The sequence below is a fragment of the Microchirus variegatus genome, assembly GCF_963457635.1.
Source record: "Microchirus variegatus genome assembly, chromosome: 15".
Lineage (NCBI taxonomy): Eukaryota > Metazoa > Chordata > Actinopteri > Pleuronectiformes > Soleidae > Microchirus > Microchirus variegatus.
In genome coordinates, this window is record NC_139816.1 from 22,218,496 (window position 1) to 22,238,986 (window position 20,491).

General features: G+C 40.0%; 1 protein-coding gene across 3 annotated transcripts in view; it reads right to left on the reverse strand.

The window, feature by feature from the left end:
• sptbn2 (spectrin, beta, non-erythrocytic 2) overlaps positions 1-20,491 on the reverse strand; it is a gene marked incomplete at both ends in the record, with an annotated part of 83,723 nt that overhangs the window by 44,833 nt on the left and 18,399 nt on the right. The window contains one exon of one of the 3 annotated variants that reach the window (XM_083901341.1): positions 12,109-12,237. The exons of the other annotated variants lie outside the window; for them this stretch is intronic. Within the exon in view, the coding sequence (XP_083757467.1) occupies positions 12,109-12,237 (129 nt within the window). The remainder of the gene's footprint in view (positions 1-12,108; positions 12,238-20,491) is intronic. 3 annotated transcript variants of the gene reach the window in all.

The window sequence follows — 20,491 nt, forward strand, 5'->3', positions numbered from 1 at the left end:
ACGTATTTGGCGCTTTCATACGTGTTAGCTGTTTAGGGCTCGTACCAGCAGACAGCAACTATTTGAAGCTACGTTTGTTAGCTTGTTTGCCAACATTGTTGTTTGTATTGCTCTGCTCAGGGTTTAACTGCAGGTTTAAACTTCACGCAAATTAGACAGTCGGACTGTTTTGTGTAAGAGAGTATTGTAAGATGCATTTAGCAACACATCTAAAGATCCAATTCTGCACTTTCCTTTACACTTCACGAATAATTTGACTGCACTATCTTGTCATGTATGTTTGTTGTATGTATCTGGTAAAAGTTGTGAAAGCTTTCCATCCATGGTCAGTTAATAAATACTTGACTTAATATGCTGCCCCTGTCTTTATGTGGTTGCTGGACACATCTTGTGTCCTGTTTAGCTATTTTACATCATACATTAGATTCATGTAAATAATATTTGTTTATGAAGTTGCCATCTAGTGGACACAAGGAGGACTGTTAATCACCTAACAACTAGGGATGGGACTTTTTTGTCGACAAATTGACCGACAAGCGACAGGCGCGCACCTCGACAAAAAAATGAAAAGTAAAAAAATTCGAAGTGTCACAAACACGTAAATTTCACAACCATGGAGGTTAAAGAAGCTGTGCACGAAAAGGTGATCCTGCTGTCCAGGCTCTCTGCGCTCTCAGATGATTGTGCGCGCTTCACCGGCTCGTTCTCTCGAGTGGCTGTGCGCCTCCAAGCGCATGTGTGTGTGCGCGTGCAGTGCGAACGAGGTTGAGCGTAAGTTTAGGACGTGAGTTATTATGGGACATAACACAAGCGCTACACGGCATCTCACCCAGTCAGGATCACTGTACTTCACTCTGGTGGACACCTAACGAGCACAAGTTCAAAAACCTGAGCCATCTGGCGAGTGGCAACACACACGTTCCAGCGGAGTCCGCTTTTTTTCCTTTTTTTTGCCCCTCATATTTATTACTGCTGTTCTGATGGTCAATAACGGACATTACAGTCATGTTTTTGAGCCTAAAATGAAGTAGTACACAGTAGATTAATTTCCACCCCCACACTGCTGTTGTAAAAAAAAAAAAAAAAAAAAAACAGACAAAAAATTCAACACGTGGACCTCGACAATCGACTCAAAAAATTTGTGAAATTCCCATCCCTACTAACAACACATTGATACTGTCTTGCTTTATGCACCTATTGAATGGGTCACCTTATAATTATCAGAAAAAAATGCCCCCCCTGAAATTTTCTTCAGGAGCCGCCACTGGCCCCTGGTGACAGCAGACTATGCTATTTACTGTGCAACAAAAAGACAAACTGTTATAACTTTGCAAATCCTGTTCCACTCTGAACCAAACTTCCTTGAATTGAAAGTCCGACCCTGAAGAAGTCTATATGAAAATAGTAAATTTAAAAAACAGTGTCCCCTGGCTGCTGGAGATAACATTACATTTCACACTTCTTTTTTTTCACACACTGCTATAACAGGGATTGTTGTATTCACCTAATATGAGTCCAGCCATGGCAAAACCGGTCACAAGTCTACCGAGGGACATTTTGAGTTATTTACAGATTCTGAAAGTGTGATTTCTAAGCTTAATATAATAATATTTGAAGAAGATATGGCCATTTGAATGTAGTCACTCCTCAAACTGCTTTAGGGAGAATTTTAGCCTTAAATACTTACACCTTCTGGGAGCCAAGAGACAGAATCATCACATTTACATAGCACAACCCCCCCCTGGCCTAAGCTGTCAGTGAAACCACACCTCTCTGTATGACCACAGATACTATTGTTGTGAGCTACACTGCTACACAGAACAATACATATACAATACATTAAAAAACTGGACATAAAATCCTCTTTAAGATCTGAAATGAAATAACTTAAAAAAATATAGGAAGGGGGGGTGGCTTATTCTGTTATCATTTCTTGTCCTGTCTTGTTCTGTCCTGAGTTCTCGTGTAGTCATACAGTGGTATGCAAAAGTTTGGGCACCCCTGTAAATCTTCATGATTTTCCTTTATAAATCATTGGTTGTTTGAAAAAGACATTTCAATTAAACATATCATATAGGAGACAAACAGAGTGATAATTGAGAAGTGAAATAAATGATTTATATATGATATATATATATATATATATATATATATATATATATATATATATATATATATATATATATATATATATATATATATATATATATATGATTTACAGAAAGTGTGCAAGAATTATTTAATGACGTGCATAAGTTTAGGCACCACAAAAGAAAACATTTGTGCATCCTTCTTTTGTAGAAATAACAGTCTCTAAAAGCTTCCTATAGTTTCTAATTAGAGTCTGGATTCTGGCAGAAGGTATTTTGGACCATTCTTCTTTACAAAACATCTCCAGTTCAGTTTGATGGTTTGCCCCGGCACAACAACTTTGTCACCGACTCCTGGACATTGTTCTCCAGAAGACTTTCTGTAAATCATATAAACTTTATTTCACTTCTCAAATATCACTGTGTTTGTCTCCTATATGATATATTTAACTGAAATTTTTTATCCAAATAACCAGTGATTTATAAAGGAAAATCATGAAAATTTACAGGTCCCCATCATCTGTTTTTGTTGTTTCATGAAAACAAAATATACTATATATACTTAAGAGAGAAGGATCAAAGATAGACACATATTTCTAATATCAAATCAAAATACCTTGCTGCCACAGACACTAATGAAATACATTGAAGTGGCTCTGTGGTGTAGTGTGAATGGATCATGATAATAACGCCCAACTCGTTGCTAAATAATTATCATCACAGTCAATACTTCATACACAAAGCTGTGTCATTCAGGCATGATTCAAGCACATCAGCACATGCTAGTGAATAACAATAACAAGAAAAAACGTCCCTGTATGTGACTGAACACTAACGGTACGTAGATTAACCACGTTAATGAAAACTCACCATAAGGAGATAGAGCAGTGCTGGCGTCTCGTCATCATCTCAGACAACTACTGTGTCTGTCCTGCTCTATTTCGTCCGCTGAATAATCATCTGTTTGTTGTTGTTGTGACGATGAAGTCTGCTAGTATGTTAGCATAAAGATCGCTAGCTTAAAATGCTAACCACAGAGCAGAGGTGCTGTCTCTGTCTTTGTTAAGAAGTTCAGCCACAGTTTAATTATTGTCCGGTTCTCCTTGCCTTCCTTTGGTAAGCTTTGATGGCGACTGCTTTGATGACAATCACGCTTTAATTTCGCACTGCACACGCTCAATAATTTCTAGAAAGTTCCACACACTCTCTCTCTCTGTGCGTGCATATTAATTAGCCATGTGTATTCTCCGTGACCGTCAGCTGATTGGCCGAAAAAACAACAAAAGCTCTGGAATTTGAGATCGCCACACCCAAACTAGGAATGATTCACAGCGATCAAACAACCTTAATTCAAATACAAAGTTTATGGTTTGAAGACCCACAATACTGTGATTTGAAGCATGTAGTGGCTTCTTCAAAACTTCAAGTTGAACCATTTTGAAAAAAACAGCTTTCTGCTGTGCACCCCAGGGTACTAATACCCTGGGGTAGTAGAGAATTTATTCAGTTTCAAAACAAAAATATAAAGTGAATGATATAGCCTAGCATTTTCTTTACAAGCTCAGAAAACAAGTACATTTTCTGTGCTATTTTTTTGTGTTGTAAACCAGTGGTATGGTAGAACAGAACTAGTAGTTAGGGGCAGCACTAAAATTTTCAAAAGCATATTTGGGCATGTCCACTCACTCTGAACATGTTTGTCTTTGGTAGTAAGACTTAAGTATATGTCAGGATGCAGAGTAGAGAGAGACCTCTACAATCTCAAAGGTCCTTTTAGCTCGCTGCTGATTTCTGTATTTAACACCAAACAAAGTTGAGTACTGTTGAGAACAATGATTATCTGTATGCTATGTGAGCAAATATGCAGCCAGACTTTACCCTGTGCATGTGGCAAATAGGGGCGAGGATGACATAAGATAACACGAGAAAGGATACATGAACACATACGCATTTATAAGTGAGAACAATTTGACATACACAGTGTGTTGTTTAATAAAATGATTGGAACTTGTATTTGCAGCTTTTAATGACATATTTTACATACACATTTGATGTATTAAATAAATTGGTTATAAATTAGCAACCGGAACTGGATCTTGGAACCGTTAAACTGCATTGTCCCGATTAAAAAAATAAAATAAATACATTTAGTAAATAAATACATTTAATGTACAAATAATAGTTAGTTATTTAGTTACCATAATTAAGAAAAACAAATAAAAACACAATTTAATGAAATAAGTGACACCTGAATTATAAATGCATGAGCGTGTAAAATGTATGGAAGTTTTTTTATTATTAATGAGAGTTGAGTGACCTGGAATAGTCCTGAGAACACTTGGTGATGACATAAGCTGTCATTCAGCCAGCAAGACACAATCTATCATGATAACTTGTGTATAGCTGCATGAGTGCCATGTGACCATGTGAACGCACGTATAATATTCAAATCACCAGATAACACTAGAAGCTGGATAGATGCTTGGACCATACACATAGCTTCAGTGGACTCTATAGTACATTTGAAGCCCTCAAATGTACAGGCTGGGTTTTTCTCTTACGTGACACTGCACTTTCTACCCATCCATATGAAAAAAATGCTAATTATGTCCCTATCTTTGTGTTTTTATTAGGGCTGTCAAAAGATTAAAATTTTTAATCAGATTAATCACAGGGTAGCTGTGGATTAATCACGATTAATTACCATTCGTAAATATGCCAGAAAAATTCAAATTTTCTACTTATATTGTTGAAGGAACGGAGAGATAATTAAAGTATTTGAAAATATAAATGTAAAGAACAATAAAATACTGTAAATAACTTGTAAAAACCTTATTACTAATACCTTAGTAAAAAATAAACATTACATTGTCAAGAACCCACATTATAAGACAATATAAATAAATAGAAAAATTTAAATACTGTACATAACTTTGAAAAACTTTTTTAAAAAAAACTACACATTGCACTGTAAATAACTCACATTTTAAACAAAATATAAAGTATAAAAGTTAAACAGTTTTCTTGGGGTACTAAACCCACAGCAGGAAATTCCTCATCAGCACCTGCTTCTAGAAGTTAGCGTTAGCGTCAGCTAGCATTCTGACGCTAATGTTAGCTGCTGTCTGTGTCCCAATTAGTTAGACAATGACTGTTAATGTTATGATAATATCATTATCTGCGCCAGTAGCGCCACTTACAACTGTGTGTCTTTCTTTCTTTTTTCTTCATCCTCTTTTTTTCTTCCTCTTCTAACTACCTGATTAATAACTCCTCTTCATTTTCCTTCAGCTTCACACAGGTTAACGTGAGGTGACGTGGGGCTCCTTTAGGGAGGTTTCCGACTGAGATGTCATTGTTGTTTAAGGGGGACGGGGGATGCGGCTGCTCAATTGGGAATTTAGGCTCAGAGTGTCGGGTGCCCCCCTATCGGCTCGGGGCCCCATGCAGTTGGCCCCGCCTTGCCTGTTCATAAACTGCACGTTTACCCGTAGCGCGATGAAAGTGAGAAAGTGCGTTAAAAAATGTACGCGTTAATTCCACAAATTAATCATCCTGCGTTAACGCGTTAATTTTGACAGCCCTAGTTTTTATATTCCTAATTTTATCTTATTTTATTGGCAATTGTACTCCTATTTTGTATTCACATTTTTCATAATCTTATACCCCGGATACTAGGTCTCTCTCTCTCTCTCGTCGGTCATCAGGCTGAAAGGCTAAAAGGAGGCCACGCAGTTTTAGACTCTTCCCATCTTTCCTTATGATGGATATGTGAGCGTGGACCACCCACAGCCTCATGATCACGACAAATTGCATCTCTTTAGTTATTAGTTACTGTTATAATTCCCTTAAGATAAGATACGATAAGATGGTCCTTTATTTGTCCCACAGTGGGGATATTTACAGTGTTCCAGACAGTTAAGATAAGGACAATAAATAATAAACATGCATTAACAAGAGAAGTACAATATAAAAAGATATTAAAGTTGGGAAGGCTCTAAGCTGGCTGGCCAATCACAACACAGTCTGTCTTCTGGGTGTGAGATTTCAGTCTGAAACACCGCAGCGTAGTCAAGCGTCAGTCAGGAGAAATTTTGATCTGCTCGTTTGCAGAAAATAGCATGTTTTGGACTATAAAATATTGTATTGTACATTGTACAATAGACAATTTCCGGAATATATACAGTATGGACTAGATATTTACATTATAGACAGTATATTGCACTTGTGTAAAATAGCAGTATATTGCACATGCGATGAGGAGCCTGATTACGTATGGTCTACTGAGAGCAGTGCTTGCTGCAGGGAGGAACAACCTGCTATAACGCTCCTTCAGACATTTAGGATGTTTCAGTCTGAAGGAGCTGTCCAGTGCTGTGAATGTGTCCTGCAGGGGGTGGGAGAGATGATAACTTGGTAGCAATTCTCCTCTCTCCCACCACCTCCACTGGGTCAAGGGGACATCCAAGGACAGAGCTGGCTCGTTTAATCAATCTGTCCAGCCTGTTCTTGTCCGCAGCTGTGATGCTACTGCCCCAGCAGACCACACCATAAAAGATGGCTGATGCCACTACTGAGTGATAGAAGGTCTTAAGGAGTTCACCCTGCAATTGAAAAGGCCTCAGTCTCCTCAACAGGTAGAGTCTGCTCTAACCCTTCCTGTAGAGCGCAGCAGCATGATCAGACCAGTCCAGTTTATTGTTAATGTGAACACCCAGGTATTTGTAAGATGTTACCATCTCAATGTCCATTCATTCACTGTTTGCGTTATGCGTGTCAAAATCGAAATCGCGATACTCAGAGCCGCAAACCTGTCTCGTGGTGTGAGAAAACAGAATCGCTAAACGCACTTTCTAACTCCCAGTTATTTTTCCAGTCAGCCAGTTTGGTAGCTGTTAGTGCTACCAAACTTATTTTTATTAGGGGTGTCAAATGATCGCATTAATTGTGATTAATTAATTAATCATCATTAACGAGTTATGTTTTTCTCCGTGTCAGCAGATGAGGTTCGTGAGGAGAGGGAGAGGGCGAGCTACCGCAGCCGTAAGAGACGACGCTGAGAGAGTTGAGGCAGGACTTCCGCTACAAGTAAAGAGACGCTTGATTTGTTCTCTCACGTTTGTCTGTACAGGCTCCCGTAGATACATGGCGTCGTGGCAATGCAGTAGCGGCCCGCGACCATGTTATTTTACATGACATTTTGAAACACTACGAAAATGAAACAAAGAATATTATACAGCGACTAGACAATGCAGGAGCACATAATATGTATACAAAAGTGGATTTTGGGTTATATAAACCCATAAATACTACACAGTGTCCCTTTAAATAATAATAAAAAATAATAATAATAATATTTTTTTTTTCACTTAAATACTAATTAAGTTAGCGGCCAGTGAATCTTAAAACAAGCCATAAAAGTCAAATAAAGCAACAGATAAAAAAGTGGTAGTGCCCCCTCCCTGGCATCCGATACAGATGCCCGAGCCACCTCAGCTGGCTCTTCGATGTGGAGGAGCAGCGGCTCTACTCCGAGCTCCTCCCGGGTGACAGAGCTCCTCACCCTATCTCTAAGGGAGCGCTCTGCCACCCTGCGGAGAAAACTCATTTCAGCCGCTTGTATCCGGGATCTTGTTCTTTATGTTTATCAAAGTAAAAAAAAGAGGGGGAAATGTTTATTGATTTGCTAGTCTGTTTCTTGTGCAACTGGTTGAGACTGTTCAGATAAGTTAACAAAAAGGAAAAGGTAATCTCAAGCTGATGTTTAAAATGTTTTATTTCTTAAAATGAGCACTTTGTTTTAACAAAAAGATAAAATGGAATTTGGAATTTGACTATTATGTGATATTGTAAGACATGTACTAACAATACTTAAACACCAACTATAGAGTCTTACAAAAAGACACACTCTTGAAATAAAAAAATAATAATATCAATTGTTTTCACTTAAGTTAAATCCTAATTTAGTAATTGGCCAGTGAATCTTAAAACAAGCCATGCAATGCTGGTCACATTTAAAAGTAAAACAAATCAACATAAATAAAAAAGTGGTAGTGCCCCCTCATCTGGTGCAGACAGAGGGCCCTTTTTTTCTCTGCAGACTGGATAATTTCTCTATGCGCAGTTCTAACCCCACATCCAAATAATGATCTTTACGACGAGGATCGAGTACAGTCGCGATGAAGAGCAGGGGATACGAGTAGAAGTCTGGTCATTCGAGCGAGTAACGTTTAGTTGTATCTCATTCGCAGCCGTCTGAAGAGCTGTTCAATATGTGCGCAAGGGACATACTGTATATTGCACGTGCGATGTTAATATCTGCACACGTGCAGTAATATTATTTTCTCATGAGCATGTTTTTACTGCAGGATTGACATAAATCTGACACAAATGTCTCATGTAATTCTCTCTGTTGGTAGTATTTTGAGGTTCAGTTTGCCCAGAGTGACAGTGTTAACTTCCTTAATGAGACTCATTTTTGTGGATGAATGAGCTTAGGGTGAATTCCAATTCCTTGCTAAACCCTCAATCTTAACCCTCAATCTCAAAAATGTGCGCTCCCGCTAGTGCAAGTCTGTCCTGATTCTCAGAAAAATTAAGTTGAGGGGCAAGTTTTAGTGCTGTAACACCCTCATTCTTGAGATTTTCCGAGACCACCCTTGGGAGCAAGGGCTACCCAAAATGCATTGCGTGTTTTGACAGAACAAAGATGGCGTTGAAAGCAGCGAAACGGGTACGCTACAATTTAAGTATTTTCTTTGTTAATAGAGATATAAAAATTATGAAAACCATTTTATTATCTTCGTTTAGACCCATACTATGGATTACTTACGTCATTGTTGCTTAACATTTATTTTACGATCTTTTAGCGTTTACTTTTCAATAAGCCGTGGTGTGTGGTATCTGTCAGCTGAATATGTCCTTGGTTGTGGTATTTGTATGAGTATCATCTTATAACTAACTGACAACCTAATAACTTGACTGAAAAAACGGATCGTAATAAATAATCATGACGTAAATGTGTTCTTCTTTTTTGGAGTTGACAGACTGGACGCAGCTTTCGCGTTATTCTGCCCCCCACAGTCTGAAGACGTATCTGCATTTAAGGGGTGTCCCATCTCTAAGTGACAACATAAAGAGTTTTGAAAAGGGAAGAGAGCTACTTCACTGCACTTAACACCTGAACTCGTTTTTGCGTGTCTGTGTCTCATACAACCAAACCTCATGCTTTACCAATGTTCTAAAAGCAGAACTGCACTTCCTTTTCATATTATTTTGCAAGGAAGATTGTGATAAGAACCACCACCCATCACGTGGTCAAAGATATTTTTACACTTTTAACAGTTCACTACTATATAAACACGATGTGCTTTACCCCAATCTAACAGGTTGATCGTTACTGAGAGGCCATGCCTGCCTGTGCATGTGCAGCTGGAACTGATAATGGGAACGACAAACGAAGTAGAAGACTGTCCAAGGACAATCTCATGAGGAAGAAGACAGAAACAAGCAGCTTTCAGTAAACAACATCTGGACACAGTAAGGGTGTGAAAGGTCAGCAAGACAATAATAGTCCACAAGCCTGCAAAAGCTTTCTCCTTGAACTTTGTCAAAGATCAACATTAGTAAAACAACATTAGTAAAAGACACATTAATGTCTTTGCTGTGTGTGTGGTGAAATGGTAATGCGACTCTGAGTTACAACTGGAGTCCAACCTTTCACTGGGTGGTAAAAAAAAAAATCAATGGATACATTTTTAAAGTGGATTCTATAATCCATTCATTTATTTTATTTGTTGGGGAGAAAAAAAGTTAATGGATTTATCGATTACAAACATACTTTGTTTTTCTCCTTGGTCTTTAATTCAGGTCGAGATTGACTTTTTTGTGTGAATTCTCTGTGTTGTACATAGGTGGTGAAATAAGAACAATAAGTAAGAAAATTCGAGTTTAGTTGAGTGTTTATTTGTTTTAACCACACCATTTATTTTTCACCCATTTACATATTAGTTTTTTGCCACACAAGACTGGATATCCTCCTTATGCTGGTCACTGGCAGTGGTCACACATTGTTGTGGGATGGCATCCCATTATGCATATTAAGATTAGTTGAAACAGTGCTACAAAGCATTAGTCACATCCTGTTTGAAAAAACATCATGCTACTACTGTGTATGTGAATAAAGCCATACTGATAGAGTGGTGAATGAAAGTCCACAGAAGCCATGCAGAGGGCCTAGGTAGCTTGTGCAGTGACCCTATAAACAAGGACCCTGAACCCTATTTCCAAACTCACACTGTATTTATCTTTCAACTGGGTTATGAAAGATGCATCTAAGCACAGAGATAAACAACTGAAAGTACAAAGTGCTGTAAATGTTCACAGGGCATTAAACACAGTATTGCTGACATTGTGATTACAAACAGCAACTCTCTAGCAACAAAAACATGGCAAGAAAACAAGATTTTTCCCCATAACTTATACAGGCACAGTGTTTCATTAATCCCGTCTCCCTTGGCCAAAGTTATTAAGTTACTCAGTCCATTCTTTACTGGTTAGATATCATTTACCAGCAAGTCACAGAATGATACAGGTTTCAGTGCTACAATATTAGACCTGTATAGAGCCTAACAATCTTGCATATAATCTTTTTTGTCAAAATTCTGTCAAAAGTTTATATGTAATTTAACAGCATAAATCCATGTATCATATAGCTGAGGAATTTATTTGCAAAGAGACATAATTGAAAGCACTGTCCTTGTGACATAAACCACAAGGACAGTCAAACTGGAAATACAGGTGGGTGTTGCCAAAAATGTGTTTGCGTGTCTGAGTATGTAAGTGTGTTAGTGTATTTACAGAAAACTTCATCCAGAGCGTATCCATTCTTAGAAATTACCACTGAAGAACTTACATGTATATGTCCAAATGCCTCTGTTCATAAGCTAACGTCAAACACATGTAACATTTTACACTATTCTTTTTTATGGGAAATGTGAATAAATCCTGTCAGCACAAACATGGTGACTGAACACTGACCCCCAATGTTACAGAATATGGGTGAGGTTTACTTGGTGTGTGGGTTTGGAATCTGCCCTTTGACTCTTTGTACATGTTTTCATGGATAACAGGGTTGTGGATTGTGTACTTTCTTTAAGTTACAAGATCCAATCTCCCTCTCCGAATCTTATCACCAGTCATGAGTGCCAGAGCTGTCAGGGTGGATGTGTTGATATTCATCACTGCCCTGACATATGGGTTTAAGCAACTAGGGAAGGACTGGAAGCCAACATAACACTGTGATCCTCACGCACAGCACTGACTGACATACCGGTTTCATAGAGTACCACACAAATGCATGTACACACTCTCCTTCTGCATACATATAGCCAGTGACTATTGGTTTTTAAATCTCAAGCGAAAGACGGCACAGGATAATACAAGACTTAAAAAAACATACATACATACACACATACACAGGCATTTCGCTACCACATTATTCCCAAAGTCTGAAGTCACAAATAAGGACTTCTGTGATTGTGGTGTGCAAGACCTCACAGAGCTCAGAGGCTTTGGTCAGACACAGAGCCGTGTATTGTAATAAGATAAGAAAGGACAGGTGGCCTGGTGATCAGGTGCCAGGCTGCCTGCCTGTCTTAGAGCTGAGCTGAAGCCGTTTGCATGTCTTCTACAACTCTGCTCTATTATCTCCACATTCTCCCTGAATTAGTAATTCATTAAAAAATAATTTTAACCTCATAACCCAAGAAGCCATGCCAGAAAAGGTCTTGCTATTTGGAGACTCATTCAGAGCAGAGTACCTGCCAGTGCTTGAGGTCAAAAATGAGAGCACAAACCATATTTCCTGTTTCAAAGCACAACAGGATGTGTTTAACGGTAACAAGTTTCACCATAACAAAGTCTTAAGTCAATAACTTTCAACACAATAACCAACTGTACATTGTATACAACATAAAACAAAGCCAATGAAATAAAACACAGTTAACAATACTCTTACCTTGTAGCTGTTTAAACCGTCCCTCCAAGATATTAGAGTATTGGATCGAATTAACAAATGCTGCTGGAGACAAGCAGGGCTCTCTATCCCTCTGATCCCACTCCATGTCCTTTTTTTCCGAATCTTCCTCTAAATATTCCTCTCAGATACTGAATGAATGACAGTTTTGCACATAGCAAAATTGACTAGAATGGATCGAATCTTTTAGAAGGTTGCTCCTCAGGTAAGATTTCGGTATATCCCAAATGCCAGATTCACTCAGTGCTGTGGCTAAGGCACAACACAACTTGAAAATAGTATTGCTCGTACTTCTCTTCATATACAGTGTGTCCCACCTTGTCCAAGGAAAAAACAGCAATGGGTGCAGGGGCGGAGAATTTTTTTTTTTTTCAAAGAAGCATTTCAACCAAAACTGAAGAACAAAACCTTCTCTAGTTTCACCACACTTGTGGCCGCTGAGCAAAGAAAAAAAAATCTTTTGGTTAAACTCCCTCGTGGTAAGTAAAAAGAAGAGTGGAAATCCCTTCCATACAAACTCCAATCTCACACAGGCTGGAGCAGAGCACAGCAGGCTAACTGGCTGCATTTGGAATAGCTGTGTAAACAAAGCCTGCTGTCCTGTCTGAAAATGTGTCATTTGCATAAGGTGTGTTTGAGGGAGGAGCACAAAGAAAGAACATGGTGGGTAGATGAGGGGAGGGAGGAGGAGTAGAGGTGGACTAAACCATTAGAGTCCTTTGCTCAGTGTAGCTTCGGGCAGATTATTTAACCCCACCCTAATTCCAGTGAGAAGTGGGGTGTGGCTTGCCAAAAAGGTACATCAGAAAAGTCTCCAGTCAGAATGTGAGGTCCTATCTTGTCTTGCTGCAGTTAATTTATTATTTAATCACTCTCTAAGAAAAAGCTTGGTCTCCTGTCTTCTGATAATAGGCTCTGCCTTCACAGGGTGTTGAAGACAGGAAGGAAGTTGTTGCAAGAGCCTCAAAAAAGCCAAAAACTCTTTCCTGCCTCATGGTTTGTACATGTGCACATGGTCTCCACCATAAATTTTATTTATTTTTACTAACTACACTTTATGTATTTATAGATAAGTATTACAAACTATTATTGACTGAGATAAATGTGACTTTAGAGCCATGTTGTCCTGCTGAGCAGATAGAGAAAGATTGGGTAAGATGGAAAGAGAGAGAGGGAGATGCATTGCAGCAATTAGGTGTTCCTCTAAGCCTCCATTTGCTGCTTTAAATCATTACTGAAACAATATTTACCACTCTGCTCTGTTTCTGTAAATAAATACTGAGAACAAAGTTATTAGTTGAGACAGGTCAGATCTATGACAATAGAGCTGCACTGTCCAACTGAGACAGAGCAGAAAGAGAGAAGTGTGAGTCCTCCAGGTGATTTTTATGGAAAACTTGTAGGTCCTATACAGTGCTTAAATTGTAAATCATAAGGTGCCGGAATTTGTTGTCCTTACCGGACCGGCATTTGAGTCTTTACACACAGGAAACTCTCTTCTGATTTTATTAATTGTGCCAACCAGGCTCGTTTTCTTGGCTTGTAATGTTTTGCCAACTCAAGAAAAAGAAAGAAAAAAAAATTATCTTGATGTCCTATGTAAGGCTCCACCAATACCAACACCACACAAGCCTCTGAACTGGCCTCCGCGTCTCGCTTCTTCCCAGGAATGGCGCACCATTCTTTTTCTAGCTTTTCAGTGCGTCAACAGATCTGCGACTCTCAAATGACGTTAAATCTTAATAAACAAAATGAAATTTACATACACTCCGCGTGGCGCATTAATCGTTTTTCTTCGATTTTAATGTTTTTATGATCGCGAGAAGCCAAAATCTTGGTCACTCCATGCAATACCGTGAAACTCAGTAACAATGGGTAAAGGGACATTACTATGGGGTATACAGAGCGGGGGTTGTGACGACGGTGCATGACAATAGGTGATAAGTGGTGACAGTATGGCTGTGGATAGTAAGTTAGATCGACACTCCCCTGGAAGCAGTGGATGTGTGTTTATCTGAGTCCCATTCACATGTAAATGACCAGGCACAAAACCGAGCGTTCTGAAAAGGTTATTGAACTGCTATTGTGCTTCATCCTTATGATATTTTGACTAAAGCATGACACAGACATGTTCATTAGGGCACCAGGACCTAGTTTAACTTGGGTTAATAGGGTATAATATGGGACCTTTAATTTTTCGACATTAGTTTTAAACTTTATAAAACATATTATTATTATTTTCTTTACGAGAGGTACCGGGTCAGCCCAAATAAGTCCCAGAAAGCAGGCAGGCCAAATCAAAGAGGTGAAAAAAATTAGACAAATTAACCCCTGCTGCTGCAAAAATAAACAGATCTCGGTGAGCAATTGGATAAAAACAACAACAGAGGCCAAAAATGCTGATAAAAGGCGTCAGTTTATTCTGCATGAGGGTGGGAGTTGACTGTGGGTCACGGTTGTGTGACAAGGGCAAATGTACACATACATAATGCCTGTGTGTGCAAAAAGAATGTCAACACATCGTTTCTAGTGAGTGGATGGTCTGATCAGGAGGAACTTGTAAAAAGCCATGGTTGTGTGTTTGATCTGTTTGTCCCAATGAGGTGGGAGGATCTGGACAGGCATTATTAGAGGACAAAATGCTGCAGGCCTTCACTCACTGGATGTTTATAGAGGGGGAGTTGGAGTAATGAGATGACAAGCTACAACAGGCTTCCTTTTGAGGAGCAGAAGCCATGAAATTGTTACATACAGATGATAAAAATAGTGATGTGATGTGGGGTGCTGCCCCAAGATGTTGCAGAAAAGAAACGCAAAATCCACTAAACCAGAGGAGCCTAGCCAACAAGCTAGTGAAGAAGCTATCGCTTGAGCTAATGCTGATTAGGGCTGTAATGAACCAAAGAAACTCTTGGTCGACTAAAGCCCTGAAATTTTGACTAAAAATAGACTAATCGGGGGCTCTTTTCTAATTAAAAGAGCGTGCGGCTGGAGATCAACACAGTCTGATGGCTCTGACAGCGATTTGCATTACGTGCATCTGCGCAATACCATAGCCTGTGATATCCGAAAATAATGGCTGAGACACAAATAGACCACTGGATGCTGCCGCTGTTACAGGCAGGCGCGCGGTTGCAGTTATAAAACAAATCAATCATTATTAGACTAAAACATTGAAATATGCCAATTCTGATGGACGGAACAACCTTAGCTTACGGTTTTTAAAAAATTATATGCCATGTTTGTAGTAGAGCAGTGAAAAGCCAACTGTTTTCATTCCACTTTTTTTTTTACCATCATCTACTTTTGAAAAATGTTGCCACGCTGCTGATGTCTTTGACATGGATGTGACAGGAGGACTGACTGTAGCCTGAAATGAAAAGCTCAAATTTCACGTGTAATTAATGGCATCGCAAATCTGTCTGTCTCTCGTTGGCCATGGAGGGACAACAACCCACTGGGCTGGACTAAACCAAAATAGTGGAAAAAAAAGGGATGAAATACATCATTAAAACTGTCCATTTGAACTTTACAGCCCTAATGCTGATGCTAGTACACTTGAACCAGCGCTGGGTGAAGCTGTCGCTGAGATTATTTCGGACTCAGCGAGATCTCTGAAAAAACCTGGACCAGTTACGTGAACAGCATTTCTCCTGAACAGCGGATCCTCCTGGTCCGGGCACTAGTCCGCGCAAATCCAGTTGTGCACATTGTCCTGCAGAAGAAGAAGAATGTCCATTGTGGAGGTGTTTCACTTGCAACAGTTTCTTCTGGCTCTGTGTCCGACTCCGGGGCAAAGACGTAAATGCGATTGCAGCGGGGCATTGTGACGAAGCCATTTTTAAACACTGTTAAAACGCTGTTTTGATAATGAGTAGCAGTGCATCCACCGCTCCAGAGGGGGAGGGCGCTTCTGAGAGCTGGTGTCACTTCCAGGTATTGGCCAATCAAAACACACTTCTGGGTGTGAGATTTCAGTCTGAAACACTGCGCCCGAGGAGAGCTTCAGTGAGACTAATTTGCGGCAATTAGGCGGTTTTTGACCATAAAAACAAGTTATTGATGTTAGTAGACCCACTCTATGGGAGCTTTAAAGCATGGCGGACTATAAGAAGAATAGAAGGGGGAACACAAATCACCTCTATTCTAACTCCTATGTGATAATGTTTTTTGGGTTTTTTTTAGCCAGGTACAACAGACAGTGGTTTTCAAATCTAGGCAACTAAAGCAATACTTAACTTTAGTAAAATTGGATTTAATGGTATTTAATAGGGATGGGAATTTCACACATTTTTAGAGTCGATTGTCGAGGTCCACGTGTCAACTTTTTTTTTTTTACATCAGCAGCAACAGCAGCGGGGGTGTAAACTATTCTACACTGTACTACTTCATTGTATGCTCAAAAACATGGCTGTAATGTCCATTATTGACCATCAGAACAGCGATAATAAAAATGAGGGGCAAAAAAAAGGAAAAAAAAGCAGACTCTCCGCTGGAACGTGCGTGTCGCCACTCGCCAGACGGCTCAGGTTTTTGAACCTGCGCTCGTTAGGTGTCCACCAGAGTGAAGTACAGTGATCTTGACTGGGTGAGATGCCGTCTTCATTTAGCGCTCGTGTTAATGTCCCCCACCCCCGTCCTAAACTTAAGCGCAACCTCGTTCGCACTGCACGCACACACGCTTGGACGCGCACAGCCACTCGAGAGAACGAGCCGGTGACGCGCGCATCATCATGTGAGAGCGCAGAGAGCCTAGACAGCAAGATCACCTTTTCGTGCACAGCTCCTTTAACCTCCATGGTCGTGAACTCTAGGTGTTTGTGACACTTTTTGTCGAGGTGCGCACGTGTCGATTGTCGATCGATTTGTCGACAAAAAAGTCCCATTCCCAGTATTTAACAATGGTTACATTAAACAGATCTTCTTTTTTTTTTAAATCACAGAGGGCTTGCACTTGTATAATACACGTGAGTAGCTAGTTTATTGTGAAGTCAACTGTTTGTAAAGGCAATTATTTATGAAAATTACTATAATCATAACAAAGGGTTGTCCACCTGTGCAGAAGCAGAGACACTGACTGAGACTGAGCACATGAGAGAAATGTGAGAAAGCAGCTTACAGAATGTAGGTCATGCATGACATTTGAAGAGAACATGAAAATAAGGGGAGGGTTTTGGGCCTGCAGGCAAAGAGCTGCTACAACATGTAAAAGAATGCATATGTCAAGCCTATACTTGTTAAACTGAGATGGTTCTCTCTCTCTCTCCATTACATTTATCTTTACTTTGACTGAACTATGACTATAACAATGCTCCAAGATCAGAGCATGTGGCACCCAAGATGGCTGCCTTATTTTATAGAATTTCAAATTGCATAAGTACATATACCACTGGCAGAACAGCAACTGCAAAAGAATATGTTGGTAAAAAGGCAATATTTTACCCGTAACCCCCTCAAAACCAACGTTTTTGAGCATTCTGAACAGAACAGGGCTGTTTTGGCAGGGTGATTGAACTGCTATGGTGCGCAGGAATATCATTTCCTCAAGGAAAAGAGGAGTGAGTATTCTGATAAGGAAAAATATAGATTGTCAGGTCCATAAACATATTTCATACAAGGAAGGTAGATGGGTTATATTGGATGTCACTAGAGGGTCAAAAGATGACTATTGCTAGGGATGTAACGATGCATCGTGACACGATTAGAAATCGGTACAATTGACGATTCTCACCGGTTGACAGAAAAGTAGGAAAAGTAGAGAAGTAGGATATGTTCTTTTTCTTCTTTTTTTTTTTAGATAGAAATAGGTTACGTTATCTTAAAATAAAGTCACTGGTTGGTGACTTACGTCACTACGTAGGTACGGGTACAGAACAAGGGAAGACATGGCGAAGGTAGAGGATGCGATAGAGATGAGCTAGAGCAGGGGTCACCAACGCGGTGCCCGCGGGCACCAGGTCGCCCGTAAGGACCAGATGAGTCGCCCGCTGGCCTGTTCTAAAAATAGCTCAAATAGCAGCACTTACCAGTGAGCTTTTATAATTTATTTATTTAGCAATTCTTGTTTAAATCACACTTACATGTAACTTACAAATGACAATACATATATATAAACACTTAAAATGTAAAGTGTTTTTTGCGTTTAATATAAATGAACTCTGACCTAGTATAGTTCAAAGGTCAGTATTGTGCGCATGACCAAAACGTAGCGTTTGTTGCGCTCTTACAAACAAGCTAACGTTAGCGGACGCAGCGAATATGAGGAGAAGAGTTACCCCAAAAAATGTCAGAAAAAAGAAAGAAAACATATCATTTTCACGACGAATGGGAGGTAGAGTTTTTTTTTACCACTGTGAGAGGATCCTGCGTGTGTTTCATTTGCGGGGCAACTGTGGCAATAGCAAAGCGGCACAATGTGGAGAGACATTTCACTACGTGTCACACAAGCTACCATGCTAACTACCCACCGGGCAGCGCACTGCGCGCAGGAAAGGTCCGCGAGTTAAAGGCAGCTTTGTGCAAACAGCAGTCTTGTTTCACTAGACCGGTTAAAAACTCCCAAAAAGCAACCGAAGCCTCGTTTAGAGCTACGCAATTCTTGATGAAGAAAAAGAAGGCATTTACAGACGGGGAGGTTGTCAAAGAAGCAATGATGATAATTGCTAAAACTGTGCTTGAAGACGAGAAGTATGGAACCGATGTACTCTCCAGTCTCTCCGATGTTCAACTCGGGGCAACTACAATGGTAAGAAGAGTGTCGGCGATGTCTGGGAACTTAACCGACCAGCTGGACCGTGATCTGGCGAGGTGCCGGTGGTTCGGCATCCAGTGTGACGAGTCGGTGGACAGCAGCAGTACGGCGCAGCTGATGGTCTTTATCCGGATGGTGTTTGATGATTTCTCCACAAAAGAAGAACTTCTGACACTAGTGCCCCTGAAGACAACTACGAGGGGAGTTGACATTTATAACGCAGTGAAGGAGTTTTTGGTGGAAAAAAAGGTGCCGCTGGAAAAGCTGGTATCAGTGACTACGGATGGGGCTCCTGCTATGATCGGCCGACACACAGGATTCGTTGCTCACTGTAAAGCTGACCCAGAGTTCCCAAACTTTCTGCAGTACCACTGCATCATACACCAGCAGGCCTTATGTGCAAAAGTGATCTGCTTTGAGCACGTAATGACTCCCGTCGTAAAGATCATAAACAGCATCCGTTCCAGAGCTAAACAGCACAGAACATTCAAGGTACTTTTGGAGGAGCTGTCAGCTGAATATGGTGACCTGCTACTACACACAGAAATCCGATGGCTCAGCAGGGGACGAATTTTGCAACGTTTTTTGTCACTTTTGGATGAAATCAAAGAGTTCATGCAGTCCAGAGGTGAGGACACCGTGCTGCTGGAGGACACTGAGTGGATACTTGACCTTGCATTTTTAACGGACATTACTGGAAAACTGAACAGTTTGAACTGTGAGCTGCAAGGCAAAGGTAAAACTGTCGCCGATATGATAAGTGCTTTAAATGCATTTAAAGCTAAGATGAACCTTTTCTCTGTGCATTTACAGAGAAAAAAAGTGCCGCACTTTCCCTCTGTGCAGATGGTGCTGAAAGACAATGCTTCTGCATCTGAGGCTTTTGACAAAGTTGCAGAAAAGTACTCTCAGGTCATAAACAGAGTTGGGCAAGAGTTTGAGAACAGGTTTTGTGACCTGGATCAGCTTGAGCCATGTGTGTCGTTCATTTCTAATCCTTTCATGAACGTGGACATATCATGCATTGCTGAGCAGTTAAGTGCAACATTCAGCCTGGATGCTGAACAGGTGGAGATTGAAATTGTAACACTGCAAAATGACCTCCACCTCAAAGCCCACCAGGCTGCACCAAACTTTTGGTGCCTTGTTGACACAGAAAAGTACAGTGGTGTATGCGCAGCAGCTATGAAGGTTGCAAGCCTGTTTGGTTCAACTTATCTTTGTGAATCAGCCTTTTCTGACATGAACTTCATCAAGAACAAACACAGAACACGCCTCACTGATGCACATCTGCAAGACTCACTCAGAGTTGCAGTGTCAAGTTACACACCAGAGTACAACACACTAGTTGACAGCATGCAATGCCAGGCTTCCCACTAGCTGACAAAGAAACAGATTTGGTGTCCAGTTCAAAGTGTGACATGATTTATTTAAAAATTTGAGAGTTGACTTTTGTATTTTACATGAGTTGTTATTTGTACAAACATGGTGCAAAGTAATTCATGATTTGTTAAAAAATGTTAGTGGCTAGCTAGTTAAAATGGGATATTGTGATTTCACAAGACTGTCTTAGAAGTGATCATTTGAAAATGTTCAATTTGAAAAATGTGCACT